We start from the raw sequence: 24,306 nt of genomic DNA, 5'->3' as shown, positions 1-24,306 counted from the left end.
GCCCTACAACATCTGGGTAACCGAGCCATTTGTCCCTGTTTGAGAATGAAGCCTGTAAAGGTAGTCGCTACCGTATTGTCAGGCTCTCTGGAGAGCATAGGAGTGAAAATACACTAAGGCAAAGCAGCAAAGTTCTGATGAGGGTTGGAAGTGGGGGAGAAATAACGTGAGTTCCTATTAACAGCTGGGCACTGTGGGCAATTTTTTAGAAGAATTATTTAACTTGAAAATCGGTGTTACAGAGAAGAGGGAGAGATCTTCTATTGGTTCATTCTCCAAATGGCTACAGTGACCAGAGCTGAGCTGGTCCAAAGCCAGGAGACTTCTGGGTCTCCCATGTGGGTGCAGGGTCCCAAGGACTTGGGCCATCTTGCTCTACTTTTCCTGTTAGCAGGGAACCAGGTGGGTAGTAGAACAGCTGGCACATGAACTGGCACGCATTTGGGATGCCATGGTCCCAGTACGTGAAACCAGAGGATTAGCCTGTTACACCAGTGCGTCAGTCCCACTGTGAGCAATTTTTAAAGTGCTGTTGCATTCATCTTTGCATCTCTAGCACCTCATCAGGAGCCTGGTACACGGTTTATTGAGTATCTCCATGTGCCAGATAACTTTTGTAATCATGAGGCTTCGGGAGATCCCTGTGAGACCAGTATGGTTACCCCCACAGTACAGGTGGGGAACATGAGGATCCCAGAGGCTGAGGGATTTGCTGGCGCGGGGGAGGGGGGGCGGGGGAGGGTCTTACAGCTAAAAGCAGAGTGAGCATTTGGAGTCAGATTTCCTGAGCAGTTTGGCTCTAGGGCTTTTGCTGTGAGCCTCCTTTCCCTACCCATGTCTGTATCTGGACACAGCAGAAAATGACTGGTCTAGGATGCTTCAGGTGTCCGAAGCTAAAAAAATAGAGTAAAACCAACTCCTAAACTATAACCTTTTTCTCTTGATGACTTGCAACCCCTGCTCCCCAAACAGAAGTAATCTGGAGGAAAAGGGGCTGCTGGCAGCCTGGGGGTGACCCTCCTCTCCTGCAAGAGAGAAGAGGTAGAAAGACTGCCAGGTAGTAATATTGGAGGTGGGGGAGAATCCCAAGGAGCCAGAGTAGGAGTTGGTTTGTTTGACTTAATAGCAAACATGTGCAGACTTAAGAATATTAATGCAGTAGGTAGGCATTTCTCATTTCTTGTTCTATTTGTCATTCATTCTTTTATGACCTTCTAATTCACTTATTTGAACGCTTTTATAATAGTCACAGAGTTGTGCAACCATCACCACAATCGATTTTGGCATTTTTGCCATGGCCGTACCCTTCAGCCGTCACCTCCTAATTTTCTCATCCTGCTTAGCCCTAGGCAACCACTAATTCACTTTGTGTCAATACAGATTTACCCATTTAGGACATTTCGTGTAAATGGATTGGTGTCTGGCCCAGCGTGGTAGCCTAATGGCTGGGGTCCCGTCATGCGTGTGCTGCGGTCCCATGTGAGCACCAGTTCATGTGCTGGCTGCTCTACTTCTCATCCAGCTCCCTGCTTGTGACGTAGGAGGGAAGTGGATGATGGCCCAGGGCCTTGAGACCCTGCACCCATGTGGGAGACCCAGAAGAGGCTCCTGGCTCTTGGCTTTGGATTGGCTCAGCTCTAACTGTTTAAGCCACTTGGGGACTAGACCAGTGGACAGAGGATCTGTCTCTCCTTCTCACTGTGGGTCTGCCTTTCCAATAAAAATAAATAATTCTTGAAAAAAAAAATAAATGGATTGGCATTGTTTCTGGTCTTTCATGACTGGCTTCATTTACTTAGCATAGCATTGTCAATGCTCGTCTCTGTTGTAGCATGGATCCAGTGCTCTGTTCCTGTTTTTGGCTGAATAGTGCTCCCTTATGTATACATCACCTTTTGATTTCCCATCAGTTGATGAGTATTTGGGTGTTTCTACTTTTTGACTATCAGGACTAGGCTTTTAAGGACATCAGTAAGTACATATTTGCATGGACAGATGTTTACATTTTCTTGGGTGTGTGTTTTACCTCAAAGCAAAATTACTGGATCATATGATGGCTCTGTGTTTAACCTTTGGACACGCTGCACCTTTTCAGATTCTCTAGCAGTGTGTAAGGATTGCAGTGTTTCCACAGTTTCCCCAGCATTTGTTGTTGTTAATCTTTTTGATTTTAACCAGCCAGGTGGGTGAGAAATGATATCTCATTGTGGTTTTGATGTGCATTTTCCGGATGGCTAGTGGTGTTAAGTGTTTTCATGTACGCGTTGTTTACTGTTCTGTTTTGCATTTGCTTTGCTTGGTCCCCTGTTTTGCTCCTCATCCGTTTTCCAAATTCACTTGAAATCAGAGCAAGCCAATGATTTTACTACTCCAGTCATTGGAAGAAACCAGGAGGATAACTACCTCTTATTCTTACTGTTCTAAGTGTTAGAGGAGTTTAGGGCTTGGATGTGGACAGTTATAGCTGGGAGTACTGAACGAATAAAAAAGATCAGGCCTATCTTTTTAAAAAGCTTATCGGGGGTCAATTTACCTGCTAGATGATGCACCCATTTGAAATGCACAGTTCAATGGTTTTAAAATTACCAGACTTAGGCCCAGCATAGTAGCCTAGTGGCAAAAGTCTTCACCTTGCACGTGATGGGATTCCATATGGGGCACCACTTCCCATCCAGCTCCCTGCTTGTGGCCTGGGAAAGCAGTTGAGAATGGCCCAAAGCCATGGGCCCCCGCACCCGCGTGGGAGACCTGAAAAGAATCTCCAGTGATTCAGAGGTTCATTCATATGGGTAGCATATCTCAGTGTCTCCTTCCTTTCAACGACTGAATAATATTTCATTCTCTGGTTATACACATTGTGTTTATCTGCTTTTGAGTTGGTAGACATTTGGTTTGTTTGTACCTTTTGATAGCAGTTAGTATTACTGCTTTGAACATTCATGTGTAAGTTTTATGAACATGTATTTTTGACATTCTTGAATTAGATGTCAAGGAGTGGAATTGCTGCGTCATAAGGTAACTTAATGTTTAACATTTGTGATGAACTGCGAGACTCTTTTTCCAAAGTGACTATACCCTTTTAGGCTTACCCTGTTTTGTAAATGTACAAGAGGCTTAAACATTAAGCTTTTTTTTTTTTTCCAGTTTTGCCCCCTGGAGCTGGATGTGTGCGTGCTAGATTTGCTGTGTTGCGTGTAGCCTGAGGACATGATAACTAGATTTGGCAAAGTATTCTGATTCTAGATAGACAGCAGCATTCTTGTCCTTGTTTAGATGGTTTGGGGCAAAATCCTTGTTTAGATGGTTTGGGGCAAATTCTTAGGATTTTTGGAATCCAGTGCTTTTCCTGATGATACAGAATGATTAGAATAATATATCGTAATGAGACTGAATTATTTATTTGATTATAGCTTTTTGGAAGTTCTTTTTAACTAAATGTGTTGCTTGTTGGAATCTTGCCCTTGGTATTGATACTGCTGCTCTGTTTAAAGCTTTAGTCTTCTATTTTACAATAAGATTATTGTTTTGTTATTTTTAATAGGTTTTTAAGGATTTATTTTATTTTTATTGGAAAGTCAGGTATACAGAGAATAGTAGAGACAGAGTGTGACATCTTCCATCTGTTGATTCACTCCCTAAGTGGCTGCAATGGCTGGAGCTGAGCTGATCTTAAGCCAGGAGCCAGGAGCTTCTTCCCGGTCTCCCATGCAGGTGCAGGATCCCAAAGCTTTGGGCCGTCCTGGACTGCTTTCCCAGGCCACAAGCAGGGAGCTGGATGGGAAGCGGGGCTACCAGGATTAGAACCACTGCCCATATGGGATCCCGGCATAATCAAGGCGATCACTTTAGCCACTAGGCTGCTGCACTTGGCCCATTGTTCTTTTATTTTAAATAGAGAAATTGGATAAGTAGAATAATTTGGTCCTACTGCTGTCCCTGAAATTTAAAAAAAAAAAAACAAAACACAATTTTGCTCCCTTTACATAAGAATGATGTCGTTTCATTATAAAATGTGGATCTCTGTGTGTAAAAGCATGAGAGAGAAGCCAGAGTCTGGTATTCTAGTTGAAACTTTATGTAGCTCAATGATCTTATAGTACTTAGCTTACCTAGTAGGGACTCTTAGTTTTCCAATTTGAATTTCGAACACAAATTCTTTGTTCAGTAAGTGAACCTTAAGTTTCGGATTCAGTTTACACGTTCCTATTTGTATTTAGACTAATTCGCACTCTTGAGCTTATTACAGCCCTGAATTGCCTTCCCTTTCCAGTGATAAGGCTTTCATCCTCTTGAAACAAATTCTTGTTTGCTTTTCTCTGAATTTTAGACATCTTTACAAAACAAAGGCCCTAGAGATTTTTTTTTTCTTTCACTTTTCTACTTGATGGAACTAAACGATAACACATTCAAAAAGTCAAGAGAGGAAAATGACGATTTTGTAAACATGTGCAATAGGGATGTAGATTTTCAAAAGACAAAAAAAAAAAAAACAACAAAACTGTGCAAGTTGGGTTAAATTCCATAGATCATTATGACTACATGTTCTGTTTAGTAAATACACAGAAGAAAGTGGTGAGCACAAGGAAGAATTGGTTCACCAAAGTGAAACAAGTCATGGCAGTCTGACCAGATTTTTTCAGTGGACAGGGTTAGTGTGCAGTAGATAGGGCGATACGGTCGATGTAATACATCTAGATTTCAGCAGGGCATTGGGCTTCTTGAGTATGCTTTTGGATAAGATGTGTGGGTAAGAACAGTGATATATGTACATGGATTTGTCCGGAGCTGGCTGAATAATCGGTTCCAGAGGAAATGATTAATGAGTGAAGAGCAACATGGAGGGAAGTTTCATATATATATGACATGGCTTTGTCCTTCAGCCTGTGCTGTTCAATCTGCCTTGCCACTTTTCTCTAATTATATTTATTTTCTCCTGGATATGAATATTATCTTTAGATTTGTGGTAAATTGGAAAAATACATCACAGTACAAGTGAAAAATTTCAAATCATATTTAAAATTACCTCCAGAGATTACCACTAGCGTATGTTTATTTCCCTTCAAACTTTTATACATTTTTATTTTACATAGCATACAATATGTGTATGCATATATATATTTTTTGAGAATAGAGTTACTCGGGGCAGGCATTTGACGTAGCCGTGATGCTTGGGACACCCGCATCCCCTATCAGAGTGCTTGGGTTGAAGTCTACGTTCCACTGCTGGCGATGTGGCCTAGCAGGTAAAGCCACATCCCATGTGGGTGCCAATTCAGTCCTGGAAGCTCTGTTGCCAAAGATCCAGCTCCCTGCTAATGGCCTGGGAAAGCAGCAGAGAATGGCCTGAATGGCTGGGCCTCTGCAGCCAGGAAAAAGCTCCTGGCTGCTGGCTTCACTTGGCTCGGCCTGGGGAGTGAACCAGCAGAATTTTTCTCTGTTTCTCCCTGCTCTTGCTCTATTTCTTGTTGTGATTCTCAGCCCTTCAAATGAATAACAATAACATCTTTTAACCAATCCAGACCCTATGCCCAATTCTGTTTTCTGTTAGTACATACTTTAGGAGGCAGAAGGAGATGGCTCAAATACTTGGGTCTCTGCCACTCATGTGGGAGACCCTGATTGAGTTCCAAGTTCTTGGCTTTGGCATGTCTCAGCCCTGGTTGTTGTGGGAACTGATTTGGGAACTGATCAGCCAATGGAAGTAGCTCTCTTCTGTCTCTCTGTATATATGTCTATAATCCAAATAAAAATGAGAAGAATTTTTTGAAGGCTAGAATTTTTCTGTTTAGCTGATTTTATATTCTTTCCAGTAACATATCATGAATATTTTCCTAGGTTATTGTGTATGCTGTGACAAAATGGTGGTTTTATTTATTTATTTATTTTCTTCAAAGAGAAAAAGGCAAAGGGGGATGGGGAGAGAGAGAGATTGGGACTGAATGATTCATTGTCCATCCACTGATTCATTCCTCAAATGCTCACAACAGCCAGAGCTAGGCCAAGCTGAAGCTAGAAGACTGAAAGTATGGCTATCCCCATTGTGATACCTAAGCATTTGGGCCCTTGCCTGCTGCCTCCCAGGGTGCACTTTAGCAGGAAGCTGGAAATGGAAGTGGAGCTGGTACTTGAATGTAGACACTGTGATATGGGAATGTAGACACTACTTAGACACTTGCCCTGGAAACCAAAGGTTTTTGTTTTGTTTTAATATTTATTTTTATCAGAAAGGCAGATATACAGAGAGGAAGATCTTCTATCTGCTAATTTCACTTCCCAAGTGACCACAATAGCCGGAGCTGAGCTTATTTGAAGCCAGGAACCTGGAGCTGCTTCAGGGTCTTCCATGTGGGTGCAGGATCCCAGGGCTTTGGGCCGTCCTCCACTGCTTTCCCAGGCTACAAGCAGGGAGCTGAATGGGAAGCGGGGCTGCAGGGACTTGAACCATCGCCCACATGGGATCCTGGCGCATGTAAGGCGAGGACTTTAGCCAGTAGGCTACCATCCTGGGCCCAAAACCTAGTTTTTAAGTTAAATAATATTGTGTATTGGGTGAGCCACAATTTGAGGGTATTTCAAAAAATTCATGGAAAATGTGTATTAGAAACATAGGTATGCATGTATTCCCATTTTTTGCTTCAGAATAAAAGTGACTTTTAATTCCAGTTTTCCATGAACTTGTTGAAGTTCCCTTGATTCATGTAGCTATTCCCCTGTTGGTGATATTTAGGTGGTTTCCAGTGTTTTGATCTTACACAAAGCACTTTGATGCATATCCTTGTACTGGGTTTTTGTGAATCTGTGATTATTTCCTCAGGATAAATTTCTGTAAGTGAAATTATTGAGTCACAAGGTAGAACATGTTTAATTAAGGCTTTTGATACATTTTGCCAAATTGGCTACCACCTCCACTGACAGTGTAGGATTTATTTCAAGATCCTCTCTAACATGGGATATTTAAGACAATCTACAAATTTAATAGATGTAAATGTTACTTAATTTGTATGTTAACATGCATTTCTTAATAATGGCATTGAACTTGTGCTTGTGTGGTTTGGATTACCTGTTCGTATCCTTTCCCCTTTCCTGTACCAGGTGTGTTCATCACTTCTTATTGATAGATAAGGGCTTTACTTTAGTTAGAATGTTAACACTTTATGTCATGAAGCCTTTTCCCAGTTTCTGTTTTGCTTTTTCACTTGATTTTTATCTCGATGTATAGGTATTATATGTTTTTATACAGTCAAATATATCAGTGTTTTCTTTTGTGTATTTTACTTCTTGCCCATAGATTTGGAAAGGCCTTCCCTGCCCAGAGAGCAAATACTCACCTTGTTAAAGTCTCATTATTTAATGTTTCTGCATTTCTTTAATCTAAAACATTAACCTGCCTACAGTTTATTTATAACATAAGGTACTAACTTAACTTCTGCATGAAATACTAATGAATTACCTCAGTATCATTTATTAAATAATCCATAATTTCCTTTGCTGTTTTGAAGTACCACCTTTATAATAAATGAAATTCTTTTATGTGCACACACAGTTTGGGTGTTGGTTTTCATATTCTGTCCTGCAATATTTGATTCTGGGTTTACTAGGTACTGAAAAATGAGCACAGCTGTGTTTGACAGCTGTAAATGTGGGAAGTCTCCCTGGTGCCACTTTCTAAGCTGTATCTTCAGAAACTTGACCTAAAAGGAGATTCCGTTGATTTCCCCATTCAAGGGTGTCAGAGTTTGTGGTCTTGTGGGAGTGACTACTTCGAAGAAGGTTTGAATCTAGACTGCATGGAGCTGGTAAAATGTAGACATCGGTTATATTAGCTCCAATTAGCACATGTCGACCTAAGATGTATATGTTTTGGTTACTGTGTTGTAGCATTGCTGTTAAGTGGAAAAGATTACTTTATACAGGCCTGGCATAATAGCCTAATGGCTAAAATCCTCCCCTTTCATCCACCGGGATCCCATATGGGCACTGGTTTCTGTCCCAACGGCCTCACTTTCCATCCAGCTCCTTGCTTGTTGCCTGGGATGGTCCCAAGCCTTGGGACTCTGTACACTTGTGGGAGATCTGAAAGAAGCTCCTGGCTCCTGGCTTTGGATTGGCTCATTTTGCGGCCACTTAGCATATGGATGGAAGATCTTTTTCTCTGTTTTCTCCTTCTCTCTGTATACATGCCTTTCCAATTAAAAAAAAATTTTTTTTAAGTTGCTTTACACAAGTGTACCCACTACCTTGAGAACAGGGAAAGGGTATAACTGTCTTTATTCTCATGTTTTCTGGATGAGGTATTTAATCTTGCAGTAGTTTTTACATATACTTTGGCTTATGGATTAACGGAGACAAAGGCTTGTTAATTTATTTGCATATATGACTTGACATTCCTTTGAGATGGAGCATAGGCCATATTTGAGGCTTTTACCAGCATTTTCTGGTAAAAGATTTGTGCTGGTTCACTTCCCAAATGCCACAACACCCAGGTTTGAGTTAGACTGAAGTTGGATGCCTGGAACTCAATCTGAATCACCTTTGTGGGGTGGCAGGAACCCCAATAACATGAGACATCTCCTGCTGTTTTGCAAGCTACACATTCACAGGAAGTTGAAATCAGAAGAAGAGCTGGGATTTGAACACAGGTACTCGGGTATGAGATTTGAGATGTATCAAACAATGTCCTGCTGTCTCACCAAATGGCCCTCCCTGGGTGATCTGGAATAGATGAAAAGAGCCAATGGTGTGGTCCTTGAGACTTTTTCTTAGCTTCATGCGGAACCCAGACATCTTTCATCTCCCCCTAATTTCAGAGTAGGTGACTGAATATAATGAAACTTGTAGACAGAAAGCTTTTTGGAGGACAAAAACATCCAGGGATAAGTGGCCAGAGCTGAACTGATCTGAAGCCAGGAACCTGGAGCTTCTCATTGGGTCTCCCATGCAGGTGCAGGGTCCCAAGGCTTTGGGCCATCCTCAACTGCTTTCCCAGGCCACAAGCAGGGAGCTGGATGCGATGTGTGGCTGCAGGGACATGAACCAGCACCCATATGGGATCCCGGTGCATATATGGTGAGGACTTTACCCACTAGGCTACCATATGGCCCTAAACTGGAATTTTTAATGGCTGATCTAGCATGCCTTGCTATTTCTTGGATTGTCAGTACCATGCAAGCTGCTACCTAGAAGCCTGACTGTGGTTTATATGGGTGAGGAGCCACACTGTAACAGGACAGGGACCAGGGCCTTGTTACCTGGGTTTCTACTGTAGGTTAGTCATAGTTCTCAGCCATTTTTCTAAAGGCAGAGCTTAAATTATTTCTCCTCAAGCAGCATTTTTCCATATTGAGATCTGTATGGCATTTTCTCATTATTTTACCCTAAGCCTCATACAGCTTTAAGAACTTTTGTTAAAATTTATACTTAGTGATTTGGTATTTTAAAAATTTTAAGCCACAAAGATTAATACTATCTACAAATGTAAGAATTTCATTCGTCTAGATTATGTTTAAATTAGACTTGTCCCAGGTTGATTCCTTATGAGCCTCATTGATTGGCTTACAAAATCATAAGTATGTCAGTATTAGAAGCAACGTTAGGGGGCCTGGCATGGTGGCGTAATGGGTTCATCTTCCATCTGGATGCCTCCGTTCCTTATAGAGGCCAGTTTGTGTCCCAGCTGCTCCATTTCACTTCCAGCTCCCTGTTTATGGCCTGGGAAAGCAACCAAGGATGGCTTGAGTCCTTGGGTCCCTGTTCCCAAGTGGGAGACCTAAAAGAAGCTCCTGGTTCCTGAGTTGAGATCAACTCAGCTCTGGCCATTGTAGCCATTTGGGGAGAGAACCAGTGGGTGGAAGATCTTTTCTGTTTCTCCTTCTCTCTATAGAATTCATCTTTCTAATAAAAACAAATCTTAAAAAAAAAAGAGCAACATTAGCACTTAGCTATTTAGAGGTGTCAACAACTTTATTTTTTTTAAGTTTTTTTTTTTTTAGTTTGAAAGGCAGAGTTACAGAGAGAGGGAGTAGAGATAGAGATGTTCCCTCTGCTGGTTCACAGCCTAGACGGCCACAAAGGCCAGGGATGGACCAGGGCAAAGCCTCGAGCCAGGAGCTTCATCCAGGTCTCCCATGTGGGTACAAGGGCCTAAGTACTTGGATCATCCTATGCTGCTGTCTCAGACACATAGCAGGAAGCTTGATCCAGGTTGAGAAGCCAGGACTCAAACCAGTACCCATATTGAATGTTGGCTTTAAGGATGGCAGCTTAACCTATTATGCCACAATACCAATCCTTGTAGACTAAATAGTAGATCGATAATTAGAAACTAACCCAAGATGGGAATCATAGTTATTTTTATAGAGGCAAGTTTGTGATACCTAGATATGTTGATATTTGGTAATTCATACATTTACTCCATACTCATGAGTATCTTTTTAATGGTCATATCTTACTTTCAATTCCATCCATTTCTTTTGGAAATATTAGCCATAGTGTCGGGACAGGCACTTGTCATTCAGACACATTCCTGAGGGTTTCTGCTTCAGAGATCACTTTATAAACCTAAAATAGTATTTATACTCATCAGAGTCTGTGAGTGTTTTCTAAGGTTCCAAGCTCATTTTCATCAGAATGGGGCAGTTGTTCACAATTAGTGATTCGTTGGACCCTCAAGACCGCTGAACAAAGGGAATTGAATGCTGTGTAACTTTGAGATTTGGAAATTTAGTTATTTAAGAAACAGGGAGCTCCCAGTCAGATGGCTTGTTCCCCAAATGCCTGCAAAGGCCAGAACTGAGCAAGAGTCAAAGCTGGGCGCTAGGAATACAGTGCAGGTCTGCAGTGTGTGAGTGGCGGGAATGCAGTCGGCTGAGCCAGGGTCTGCCATGGAGGCAGGCTGGAGTCAGAGCCCAGGAACTCTGCAGGGGATAAGAGTGTCCTAGCAGCAAAGCCCAATGTATGCTCTAGGTTGAGATTTGAATACTTGGACTTCTACAAGTGTAAAGGAACATTTTCAGTAGCTGTTGCTTCGTTTTGAATTTCTAGTGACCCAAGACACGAGCTGTTGTTCAGCCATGTCTTCCATACTTGGTGCTTGTGGGAGGACTCATGGTCAGGAAATGATAATTCTCTTTTTCACTTTATTTTTATTTGCGTATTCTGATTGTTCCTGTCACAATCCGTGTGTGGGAAGTCTGTCATCCAGCTGTCTCCCCAACATTGTCATTTCCAATTTGATAGGCATGACTTTTATTCTTTTTCATACCTTTTCCTTTTTATATCTTCATTCAAATCATTGTTAGTCTATACAGTAGGCAGAATAGATGCCCTTTGTTGCTACCATTTGTTTTCTGTTCCTTCAATGTTTCCCTGCCTGTAATCAAAAACTACCTTAATAAAAAAACTTAATGTACATTGAAAATCTAAGCACCTATCAACTACTTCAGGTTAATGACACATGCCATAATTTTTAAAAAAGATTTATTTTATTATTTTTATTGGAAAGGCAGATATACAGAGAGGAGGAGAGACAGAGAGGAAGATCTTCCGTCCGATGATTCACTCCCTAAGTGACCGCAACGGCTGGTGCCGTGACAATCCGAAGCCAGGAGTCAGGAACTTCTTCCAGGTCTCCCACACGGGTGCAGGGTCCAAAAGCTTTGGGCCGTCCTCGACTGCTTTCCCAGGCCACAAGCAGGGAGCTGGATGGGAAGTCTGGCAGCGGGATTAGAACCGGTGCCCATATGATATCCCAGCATGTTCAAGGCAAGGACTTTAGCCACTAGGCCATGCCGCCGGGCCCTGAAATTCCTTCTTAAAAAAGATTTATTTTTATTGGAAAGGCAGACATATTGAGAGAAGGAGATACAGAGAGAATGATCTTCCGTCCATATACTGGTTCACTCCCCAAGTGGCCACAACGACTAGAGCTGAGCTGATCTAAAGCCGGGATCCAGGAATTTCTTCTGGATCTGCCACACAGTGTAGTTTCCTAAGGCTTTGGGCTGTCCTAGACTGCTTTCCCAGGCTACAGGCAGGGAGCTGGAAGGGAAGTGGAGTAGCCAGGATACAAACCAGTGGCACATGGCAAGGCGGGGACTTAAGTCGCTAGGCTACTGCGCTGGCCTCTTTTCAATTGTTAAAAGACAGGTTTTCATGTCATTTGCAGGTAGATAGATTTCAGAGCAGTCCTGGAGTAGTTGGTTTTGAAGACTTGGGTGTGTGTCCAATTTATGTTAGTGAGCATTGCAGTTTCAGTCTCCTTTGGTGTTTATTGGACTGTTAATTATATCTTGAAACCTCTGACATGTCAGTGTTTTGCAGAAGTGGTTTGTGGTTTTGTTGGGCAGTTTTTAGCATGTTTGGATGGGTAGAAGGAGAAAGTCTGCATTGTTTTTTCTTAAATTTGCTCTAGGAACCAGCATTTAAGACTCAAAAAGTCCATGTTTGGCCTGCCAGATCTCTGCAGTGAGTTAGCACATGCAGTCGGAGTTCATCAGCTCGGTAAGGGTACAGGTCATCAAACTAAACTTTTAAGACGGCAACAAAAACCACATCAAGGAGCTTGTAGTTTACTCAAGGAAATGACATCACTACCAATTTCGTGCAGGAGATTTTAAAGGCAGAAGTAGCAGAAGGTCTGGAAATCATGTTGGAGGAACAGTAGTTAGGAAAATAACAATATTTAGCTTGTAGAAGGAATAATTTATTTTGAGAACATCATGACCATTCTCTATTATGCCTGATATTATCCCACGTTTTCCTGGACTCAAATTGCCTTTGATCGTTTCTCACCTTATATCTCTAATCAGAAGGCAAATCTCTTCTATCTCCTATATAGTTCCCTTTTTCTATTGTTATCAGCCCCAAATTAGGTTGGCCCTTTGAAATTATTGTCTGTACCAATACAATGGCTTCCTGTACGCTGATGTTTTTCTCTTGGTCTTCCAGTTTCTATTGTATTCCCAGCATAATTTTTTCAAACTTAGTTCTGATTGTATGACTTGACATTTTTTAAGGTTTATTTAATTTATTTACTTGAAAGGCAGAGTTATGGGGTGAGGGAATGAGAGAGAGAGAGAGCCCTTCTATTGGTTGGTTCACTCCCCCGATGGCTACAACGGCCTAGGTGGGATTGGGCCAGGCATAAGCTAGGAGCCAGGAGCTGCATCTGAGTCTCTCAAGTGGGTGCAGGGACTCAAACACTTGGGTCATCTTTTGCTGTTCTAACAGGGAGCTGCATTAGAAATGGAGCAGCTGGGACTTAATCTTCGTGCCAATATGGGATGTCAGTATTGCAGGCAGCAATTTTAACCCACTATGCCACAATGCCAGCCCCAAGTTAACTTTTTAAAACAACAGTGGGTCCCAGTGCAGTGGCCTAGTGACTAAAGTCCTTGCCTTAAATGCACCAGGATCCCATATGGGTGCTGGTACTAATCCCGGCAGCTCCACATCCCATCCAGCTCCCGGCTTGTGGCCTGGGAAAGCAGTGGAGGGCGGCCCAAAGCCTTGGACCCTGCACTCGTGTGGGAGACCTGGAGGAAGTTCTTGACTCCTGGCTTCGGATAGGCACAGCACCGGCACAGTCACTTGGGGAGTGAATCGTTGCACGGAAGATTTTCCTCTTTATCTCTCCTCCTCTCTGTGTATCTGACTTTGCAATAAAAATAAATAAATCTTTTTAAAAAAAAAACCCAAAACAAGAAAAAACAACCGTGTTCCCTTAGCCTAGGAAGATAAGTCCTATCTTAAACTCATAATTTGGCCTCCAGCCTGCCATCACTTCACCTTCCCCTCTTTTCATTCTGCATGCCACTCAGTCTTAAGGTTTTTCTACTTATTCAACCTTCTTCAAACTCTTCCTTCACAATGTTGTGAAGATGAGAAGCCACCATGTTTTATGCTGTTTTAGATGTCAGAACTAAGACAAGCTGACGGAAGAAATAGCCCTCAACACATGAATTTTTCTCTTTAGTAGTTTAAGAATTAGCTTACCAGCATTGGGCATGTTTGAGCAGAATCTAGAAGGACTAGCTGGTCTGGGTGCCGTGAGAACAGGGGCTACTCGCAGTCGGGTCCTCTAAGCCTAGATGTGAGAGGCCGCATTATTTCTCCCCACAGTAGCAAGAGGATGTCTGTCTGTCTCTGTTTCACACCCCCCATACACAGATCGTGTCCTGCCTTTCCTTGAAATTCTTCATGCTTTTCGCCTTATTCGTTACTGCCAACATAAAGGCAAGTACCCTCACCACAGCCTTTAAGGCCTTGTGTGGTCTGACCGCATACCTCCTGTCCCTCACATGATGCTGTTCCCGCAGTGAGGACTGCTTTCATTTCCCCCACCACCCCCTTCCCCTGGTCTCAGCTTAAATGCCACTCAGGAAAACGTTTGCCGAACCTCCCCTGCCATGCCCCCACCCCCAGGTTACATCACCCTGTCAGTGTCTCTCAGCATTTTCTGCATAGCTGTTATCACAGTTACAATTGAAATAGTAATTAAGTAGTTTTTGTTGTGTGACTGTAATTTCCAGGAAAATTTTGATCACCATTATAGTGCTAGGAGCTAGCATAGTGGCAAATATTAAGCATTCAATAAATATTTAAATAAATACACATTCAAATGAACGAGACTTTGGGGTTGGGGAAGAAATATGTTGAAAGACCTAAAGGATGTTCATTTGTCAGGCAGTGGAGGAAATTCCAGGAGCAGGAGAAAACAGGCAGAAATGAACAAGCTGTGTTCAAATATTCCAAATAAGTTAGCTCAAAAGGGGACCTATAATGAGAGATGCACTAGGTAGGCTGGGAGTGATGGCAGAACGGGTATATATCAGCTCTTTAACGTTGAGTTGAGAGATGAAGTAAAATGCTTTAGTTTCTGGGGCGCGTGTTATAGCACGGCAAGTGAAGCTGCTGCTTAGGATCCCCACATCCCATTTTTAAGTGCTGGTTCAAGGCCTGGCTGCTCTGCTTCTGATCTAGCTCTGGAGAGGGTAACGAAGAGATGCTCAAGTACTTGGGACTCTGCCACCCATGGGGTACACTGCAATGGAGTTCCTAGTTTCATCCCAGCCTAGTGCATGCTGTTGCAAATCAGACAGTGGAAGTTCTTGTTTTTTCTCTCTCTCTCTCTCTTTCTCTCTCTCAACATGCTTTAGTTTCTGTTGAGTTGACATAGTCTCTTGGACAAAGTGACTATAAGTTGAAGTTTCAGGAATGATTATTAATAAGAATCTAGGCTAGATTAGAGTTCTAAAAGCCTTTGGGGCGGGGGGGGGGGGACACAAGTCCAGTTAGAACATTCTAGCATGACCCAGAGAAGAGATGAGACAATGAGCTAGATCACGGCAAGGCATAGGAGGCTCAAATATCCAGCACTCATAAGTAAGAGGTAAAATCAACAGTAGGGTGCAAATAATGCAAGTCAGAAAGATGAATTTGGGAAGCAGTTTGGGAGAATCATTAGCAAAACTGGAGGAAACACATGGGTGGCCTGCAGGGGAAAGAGGAGTCGTCTTTAAGAATTATGGGGTGTTTTGATGTGAAGGAGAAAAAGTTTAGTTTTCAAGTGAGGGAGAGACAAAGTGGTCATGTCTAGAGGGAGATCCTTACAGAGGTTGTTAAGTGTCTTATAGGTGGAAGCCAAAACCAGCTGTGAGTTAGGAAACAACTCCTGGAAAAGAGAGAGAGGGAGAGAGGGAGAGAGAGAGGGAGAGAAAGAAGAAAGTTCTGTGGGAGAACTGGCAACTCCACCTGTCAGTATGACAGCCTTTTCCATTAGTATGTGGGGAGAACACAGTTTAGCTCCTCTTTGTCCAGAATAAAATCTTGGCTTTACTTTTGTATAAGTAATGCTCATTAAAGGGTTTTTTCCACAAACGAAAGATCAATCTGTCCTCAAAGGTAAATTCTGCCTCCACTTCAGAAACAGGAAAGCTGCTGGAAGCTTTAGAATAATAGTTTAACCTCACAGTCAGAAAGATTTCGGAATGTTGGGGTTCACTTTGGTAGTACCAATCACAAATTTAATGTGCATATAATGTGACCCTGCAGTTTCACTTGCAGGAATGAATCTTCTATAGAAGTGTTCATGCAAATATACAATGCAGCATATTGTAAATCATTTTAAATGTGTATCAGTTGGGATTTAACTAAATAAATTGTGGTCTGCCTGTAATTTGGAATTCTACAAGTTAAAAAATAACAGGGTCTGGGGCTGGTGATTGATTAAAATGCCACTTGTGATGCCCGTATCCTCAGTCAGAGGCCCTGGGTTTGAGTCTTGGCTCGACTTCCTGCTAATAAACCAGTAAGGTAGCAGATGATGGCCCAAGTACTTGAGTTTCTACTACCAACATGAGAGACCCAAATTGAATTCCAGGATGCTGAATTTGGCTTGGCCCAGTGCTGACCACTATAGGCATTTGGGGAATGAATCAGGAGATGGAAGATATCTCTCTTTCAGATGGAAGCAAAAAGTGAAATAATAAGGTCTGTATATACTGAGATGGATGGTTTTCAATGATTTATCAGAGAATAAAAAGGGTACGTATGTGAATTGGTATGTGAATTGAGCACATCTCTATAAACAATATATCTGTGAAAGAAAGCCTGGAAGGATACGTACTAAAATAACTAACAGTGATTACTTTTGAATGTTGGGATGGAGAAATGATACAGACATGTTTGAGGAAGAAAGTTCAATTTAAAAAACAAAGGATATCATACTGTTTTAAGAAAAGATTCATTTATTTTTGTTGGAAAGGCAGATATGTACAGAGTGGAGAGACAGTGAAAAGGCTCTTCCATTTTCTGGTTCACTCCCTAAGTGGCTGCAGTGGTTAGAGCTGAGTCACTTTAAAGTCAGCAGCCTGGAGCTTCTACCAAGCATCCTATGTAGGTACAGGGTCCCAAGGCTTTGTGCCATCCTCGACTGCTTTCCCAGGCCACAGGCAGGGAGCTGGATGGGAAGTGGAGCAGCTGGGAAGTGAACTGGTGCTTGCAAGGTAAGGAATAGCGATTGAAGCCATTACACCAGGCCATGTCATACTTTTATAAGGAAGAAACAAAAGTGTAAGGTCAGTTTTCTTTCCTGGTACATTGGACAGTGGCCACTTTCTTTTTCCCTGGGACTTAAAATTGTATTGGCAAATCTTATTTCTGAGGGCTTCCCAACCCTCTTTCTCCTCCCTGTATGCCATTTGAGACGCACCACAAGATCCTCATCTTACGTTTCCTCTGGGCTGACAAAACCCAGTTCTGTAAAGCAAGACCAACAGCTTCAAAATGTACTGGGCATCAAAATCACCTTGATGCTTGTTAAAAGACAGATTTCTGGGTCCCATTCAGTAGATTCTGATTTCTTGTGTCTGGGGTGGAGTCCAAAAATCCTGATCTTTTAGAGGCACCCCAGGGTGGTCAGTGAGAAACCCTGTTTTGGCACTCACTTCTGGCTGCGTCCCCTCCCACTTGTTCTCTCTCTGTAATTAGCAACTGGCAAAATGGAGTGAGAGAGCAAAGGATGACTCACTGTGGATATCTTTGTGGGTCACAAATGATTGGGTTCAATCTGAATGGAAGAGATGAATAAAGCACAATTTGATAGAGTTTAGATTTTAATGATATTGCATCTTTACTAAAACAAAAGATGTATTGGAAAATCAGCTCCAAAGGGGGAAGGAGGGCACAAAGAGAAGGCGAGGGAAAGAAATCTTCCATCTACTGGATCACTTCCTAGGTGGCCACGATATTCAGAACTGGACCAGATCAGACTGAAGCCAGGAGCTTCATCCAGGTCTCCCACGTGGGTGTGGGGCACCCAAACTTTTGAGCTATCTTCTGTTGCTTTCCAGGCCATTAGCAAGGAGCTGGATCAAAAATGGACCAGTTAGGACATGACCAGGTGCCCATAAGGGATGCTGGAGTCACAGGTGGCAGCTTGACCCGCCATGACAAGATACCAGCTCAAAACGCTGTGTCTTTAAAGTAGCTTATTTGAAGTGGGCGCTCTGTGTTACAGACAGGTCAAGGTGGGCTTCCTAGGCAATGACCTTGACTAAGGAGAAACCCTCAGCAAGAACTATATTTTTTTTTAAAGATTTCTTTATTTATTTATTGGAAAGACAAATATACGGAGAGGAGAGACAGAGAGGAAAATCTTTCCAATGATTCACTCCCCAAGTGGCTGCTACTGAACCAGTTCAAAGCCAGGAGCCAGGAGCCTCTTCTGTGTCTCCCAAGCCAGTGCAGGGTCCCAAGGCTTTGGGTCATTCTAGGTTGTTTTGCCAGGCCACAGGCAGGGAGCTGGATGGGAAGTGGGGCCACCCGGGACTTGAACTAGTGCCCATGTGAGATCCCAGCGCATGCAAGGCGAGGATTTTAGCCGCTAAGCTACCATGCAGGGCCCTGTATTGGTTTTGAGTAGAGAAAAGGAGGGACATAGGCAAGTTGTGAAGTTTCAAAATTTAGATGCATTTCAATTTTTAAATTCATGTCATTGTATTTATGGGTACAGTGCTATAATTTAATATATGTATAAAATATGTAGTGATCAAATTAGAACAATTAGCATCTCCATCTACTGAAATAATATCCAATTCCTCTCCTATAGTTATTATAATGCCTTTGTTTTAAAAGTTTTTCTTTGGTGCTCAGTGCAGTGGCCTAGTGGCTAAAGTCCTTGCCTTCAACATGCCGGGATCCCATATGGGCGCGGGTTCTAATCCCGGCAGCTCCACTTCCCATCCAGCTCCCTGCTTGTGGCCTGGGAAGGCAGTCAAGGATGACCCAAAGCCTTGGGGCCCTGCAGCTGTGTGAGAGACCAGAAAGAAGCTCCTGGCTCCTGGCTTTGGATTGGTGCAGCACCGGCCATTGTGGTCATTTAGGAAGTGAATTATTGGGCTGAAGATCTTCTCTGTCTTTTCTCTTCTCTGTATATCTACCTTTGAAATTAAAAAAAAAATCTTTAAAAATATATTTTTTTTTCTTAGAAAGGCAAAATAACAGAGAGACAGACATCTTCCATTCTCTGGTTCACTCCCTAAATAGCCACAACAGTCTTGGCTGAGCTAGCCCAAAACCAGGTGCAGGGGCCCAAGTTCTTAGGCCATTCCTTAGAGAGCTTGATCAGAGAATAGTTGGGATGCTGGCACTGTAGGCAACGCCATGATCCAGCTCCTGTTTTGAAGGCTTTTTGCTTTTTTTTTTTAAGTTTATCCATTCTTTTTGGAATGGCACATGTATTTACAGAGAGAAGGAGATACAGAGAAAAAGATCCTCAGTCTGTTGGTTCACTCCCTAAATGGCCTCATCGGCCTGAGCTCAGCCAATTTGAAGTCAGGAGCCAGGAGCTTCTTCTGGGTCTCCCACGTGGGCTCAGGGTCCCTAAGCTTTGGACCGTCCTCTGCTTTCCCAGGTCACAGGCAGGGAGCTGGATGGAAAGTAGAGCAGCTGGGAGATGACCTAGCACCCATATGAAATCCCAGTGCCTGCAAGGAGAGGATTTAGCCACTAGGTTATTGCGTCAGCTCTGTTTTGAAGGTTTTTCAGGGAAACCTGTGTCCTGGGAAAATGTTACCTCTTTACTAAGAGGAGATACTATTTACGTTAAGCCCATTCTAAGACAATGTTTTGTTAGAATGTTTTTTTTTTTTCTTTTGATGTCTGTTAACCAGATGCCTATTGTGGGTTATTTTGCATCTCTAAAGGGTGTTTATAAACTCCAGTTGCTCCCAACTATTAACCTCCAGAACAGAAAGTAAAATGGGAGGTTCCAGTAAGGTCACCTGCTCCATTTCCCACCCAGCTTCCTGCTTGTGACAACCCGGAGCCTTGGGACCCTGCACCCACGTGGGAGACCGGAAATAGCTCTTGGTTCCTGGCTATTGGCCTTTAGGGCCACTTGCTGGGTGTGGGGGGGGGAGTGAATCAGTGGACAAAAGATTTCTCTTTCATTCTCTCTGTAAATTTGACTTTCCAATAAAAAAAAAATTTTTTTTTAATAAAAGTAAAATGGAAATACTTCTTTAATGGCCTTTGGCAACCATGGGTCAACTAAGTCATTAGGCTAATTCGTAAGAGCACACAAGCATCAACTTGGACACAATTTCCTAGATTGCTCCTCATTTCCCAAGAATCATTTACTCTGAGGCTACTCTGTGCCTAGCAAATTAGAAGCTAGAGACGGATGATGAGTGACCGGACTTCTAAGGGAATCCTCTAAATGGGGAGAAAAAGGACTAATAAAAATTATTAAATAGAAACTCTTGTTAGCACAGAAAAAAAAAAGTAGATTCCTTAAAGCTGTGGCTTTGTTCTCTCTGTGTAGTCTGTTTTAAGTGAATTTACTGGCTGAGACCAACCTTGGATTGGAAGCTTTGAGGAAATGGTGGTTTGCTGGTTATTTATTTTTTAAAGTTTTTTTTTTTTTTTTTTTTTTTTTTAAGAAATGTAGTTACTAAGCAACTGTGATGACCTGCTGCTGAGTTTGAGTTCAGCGGGCAAGGCAATTCCAAAGAAGGAAATATATAAACAGGTTTTGAGAGAGGCTTAAAAATACATTGTGTTTTTGTGTTTGGGGTTCAATGCATAGCTTTGTCTTTTCCTTATATTCCCCAAAAAGGGCCGGCCGTTCAGAAATAAAATCTCTCTCAGCTCTCCTCCCTGAAGTCCTAGTGGTAGCTTGGAGCCTCCTAGGCTTCCAGAAAGGAAGGGAGGGGAAACAATCTGTAACCAGGTTAAAGGGTTGACTCCTCAAGTGGGGCCAGTGCCAGGGCCATCGCTAGAGGTGGACCAGCTGGCTGCACTCTGGGGGCAGTCCAAGGCTTTCACAACCAAGCAGTCACCACCTTCTCTACCTTAGATTAGGACCCTTCATTGATATTGATGCATTGCCTTGTAACCCTCAGAACGGCAACATTGTCCAGCTGTTGTCTCTCCTCCCCCCCCCCCCCCTTTAATGAGTGAGTCAGTGATTTCACTGCTTCCTCCAGGATTTCAGGGACGGGAGTAGGTAATGAGGACAAATCACCATAATGCCAGTGCGTGATGAATGAAAGAACACAGGAATTTAACCAGTTGACTCCACTAATACCTCAGCGAAGAAAAAGGAAACTGGCTTTATTTTCATGACTTAGAACTCAATTTTCTTTCCCCTTTAGGCTTTTTAGCATTTCCTTTTCTACCCCCCTGAAGGTCAGGCCGCTTTGCTGGGGCAGAGGAGAGTGTCAGGTGTTGGAACAGGTGTTTGGTTTTCCCCTGTAGAGCCATACGGACTGGGTGAGGATGTTTCTTGCCAGCCTTCCATGGTGCATGAAAATGCTTTTGTGGAATTTTTTTTTCCCCTTTGGAATCGTGTTGGTCTTTTTAAAAACAGTTCCCCAACCTGCAATCCCTAGTATACATTCTGATTCGCTTTACAGTCAGCTTGTCCTGGTAAAGGAATGCCATTTCCACACCCTGTGCCTTAGATATAACCCCCATTTTCTGCAGTAATTATAGACCTGAAACATGTTGTGTAATTGTGTGTATGTGTGGTAAGTGTGAATATTGTATTTTAAATGTACTAGGAAAATGTCACAGTAAACCAGCACTATAAAAAGCCTTTTACAATAATTATACAGCTAGAGTTAATTTTCCTATATCAGGTTTTCTTAAATTGGCCATAAACCTATAGCTACCTGTGGTGGCAGAACGATAAGCCTGTTTCCGGCCATTGCAATGGTTTCAGCAGGCTGCAAGGCTGGATGTGGACTTAGGCCCTCACTGACTAGAGAGTTTTGGAGGTGAGTGGTATGAGCACACTTCCAGGTTTGGGAGAATTCGTGGTCACTGCTTAATTGTTGCTCGAGTCCAAGAGGCAATAGCTCCGGAGAGCTTTCCTTTTTATGTGGGTATGAGGCTTGTTTTTACCTTCCTACTGTGTGGCCATAGTGCTTCCCCCCACCCCCATCCTTGTTTAAGGGTGACAGGATGACCTCAGGTCCTTTCCAGCCACCATCCTCTCCCGCCCCCATCCCCCACCCCTTTGTCTCAGGGCCATCTGCTCTCTGCAGTCCGCATTTTGGGAAAGTCTCCTTTCCCATCTGCTCTCCTTGGGCCTCAGTGCCTGCTCTAAAGATTTATAAAGGCAGCTCTGGAACCTCCTTCCAATGTTTCTCTCTCTCTGTCTGTCTGTCTGTCTCTGTGGTTAATGCTCAGTGCGATTTTTGAGGCAGATAAAAGCATTTTTCCATTTGACATGCTCCAATGGGACTCCATTTCCAGGTGCATTCTTTCCTTCTGTTCCTCTCTGGAGTGGAGCGAAGTCTGCCTTTCTATGCTGGGAGGAGGGACTCTGCTTATCAAAGTGAAGACTGACTGGGCTGGTTCTGGCTGCTTTGAAACCAAGCGTCCTCCTGGCTTTTTGGCCACTGCATGCGGGTTCAGGGGAGATCCTTGGATTCATTCTTTTCCTGTTTCTTCCCTTGTTTGCCTGACAGAGTACAGTCGCTTTGAATCAAAGATACATGATTTGCGAGAACAAATGATGAACAGCAGCATGAGCTCTGGGTCTGGGTCCCTCCGAACCAGTGAGAAGAGGTCCTTGTATGTCAGGTAAGTTGCCCTTCTGAACACCAGGCCCTTGTGCAGAGCCAGGGGAGCCCTGTGCCAACCCAGCCCTTCTTGTGTAACTAGTGGGGTAGGGAGTGTGTACTCCCACAGCTAAAATAACCCTTCTCAGTGTATGCTCAGGTTGTGTATTTTATGGTCAGTATCTCCTCCCTTTTGTGAGCTGGCTTCTTCCTTTTCACTCATGAATGACTCAGTACGGGAAAATTTCAGTTTGCTCTAATTGTAAAAGACTGTTGGGTGATTGTTGCTAGTCAGCATTCAAATAGCTCTCGAAATGTTCAAAGTACTTTGCTTGCAATCTGTGTTTTGAGAGAAAAACTTGGCACCCCCCCATCCCCTACCATCTATGTGTAACAGACCTCAGGATTGGTGTCTGAGCATAGCAGCTATCACAGTGTTCTGGTACAGGGGGAGTCTCTCTTAAAAAAAAAAAAGGAAAGGGTTTATTTTATTTGAAAGGCAGAGTGAAACAGAGAGAAAGACATGCATATACAAAAAAGAAAGAGATCTTTCATCCACTGGCTTTCCCCCAGAAGCCCCCAGCAGCTGAGGCTGGGCCTGAAGCCAGGACTCAGGAACTCCGAGTTTCTTACCTGGGTGACAGGGACCCGAGTACTTGGGCCCTCATCTGTCATCTCCCAGGATGCACCTTAGCAGGAAGCTGGCTCAGAAGCGAAGGAGCTACCATGCAAACTAGGCTCAGTCTGCAGCACAGTGCCAAAGGCCTGTCAGGATGCTGCCTTCTGGGTGTCTCATTATGTTTCCACTTCCTCTCACCACCCGCCCCATTGGTCTGCCATCCCTATGAGTCAGGGCATTCTATGGTGGATGGTCCCTAGGAAGGGAGGGGTGGAGAGAGCAAACATACAGCATTGAATGTACTGCTGCTGAAAGCTATTTGGAGACATTGGCCAAGGTTGAGTTTCTGACCCTTGAGACTTAGTGTAATACTTTGTCAGGCCAAAGTACAGAGCTCCTGGGGAGGAAGGCTGATACATGACCGCTGTGGACTCATATAAGAGCTGGGAAATAGTTTCTTCCTCCGTCCCTTGGCTTCCTGGTAGAACTCCAGCAATCTGGTACCAAGGACATTGTATGTCTCCAAGGTTAAAATGCTTACAGAAAGAGGTGGGGCGGGGGTAATCACTCTCCTAAACCAGAAGTGGCCACTGAGTGTGTTCCATGTTTCTGGGTGGGGTTTTATCCAACTCATAGGTTGAAATTTTTCTAGTGGCCTCTTACCTATTGGGGGTGGGGAGGCTACATTTGCTCGTTGCCTGGCAACAGGACAACTGCTTTGTCCTTGGGGTGTGAAATGACGATAGCAAACCGAATGTCAATGCTAATTGCAGTTCTGCTCAGAGTGCACGCTTTTATTGTTCCCCGGTCAGTAGTCCCTGACCCTGTTGTAGGGGAGCTGAGCCGAGAAAGACCATCCCTGAACCTGAAGCCCACGAAAGCCCTCAGCCCCGCTCTGTGTGTGTTATGAGAGCTTGTGCTGTACTCACGTCCCACTGTGAGGGGAGGAGAATGGCAAGGAAGCCAGCCTAAGTCCCTAGCCATCCTTCTGTTTTCCCAGAAAATAAAATCCCGAGTCTATCACTGAAGCTCTTTCTCCAGGTATACAGCCCAGACACTGGGGTGCCAACAGAGGGAGTCAGCACTGCGCTGTCACCCCCACCCCACCCACCCCAACAA

General features: G+C 43.3%; 1 protein-coding gene across 8 annotated transcripts in view; it reads left to right on the top strand.

Annotated features, from left to right (window-relative positions):
* The window catches only part of DLG3 (discs large MAGUK scaffold protein 3), a 60,886-nt gene that overhangs the window by 13,430 nt on the left and 23,150 nt on the right, over positions 1-24,306 (top strand). For 5 of the 8 annotated variants that reach the window (XM_041000739.1, XM_041000730.1, XM_041000720.1 and 2 more), the window contains one exon: positions 22,476-22,590. In XM_041000739.1, the coding sequence (XP_040856673.1) occupies positions 22,476-22,590 (115 nt within the window). Of the gene's footprint in view, positions 1-22,475; positions 22,591-24,306 lie in introns of those variants that run through there. The other 3 variants (XM_041000774.1, XM_041000771.1, XM_041000765.1) reach the window with 1 other exon arrangement.

The sequence above is a fragment of the Ochotona curzoniae genome, unplaced genomic scaffold, assembly GCF_017591425.1.
Source record: "Ochotona curzoniae isolate NIBS_2020 unplaced genomic scaffold, NIBS_Ocur_1.0 contig_1274, whole genome shotgun sequence".
Classification (NCBI taxonomy): domain Eukaryota; kingdom Metazoa; phylum Chordata; class Mammalia; order Lagomorpha; family Ochotonidae; genus Ochotona; species Ochotona curzoniae.
This window is presented reverse-complemented; position numbering and strand designations above follow the sequence as displayed.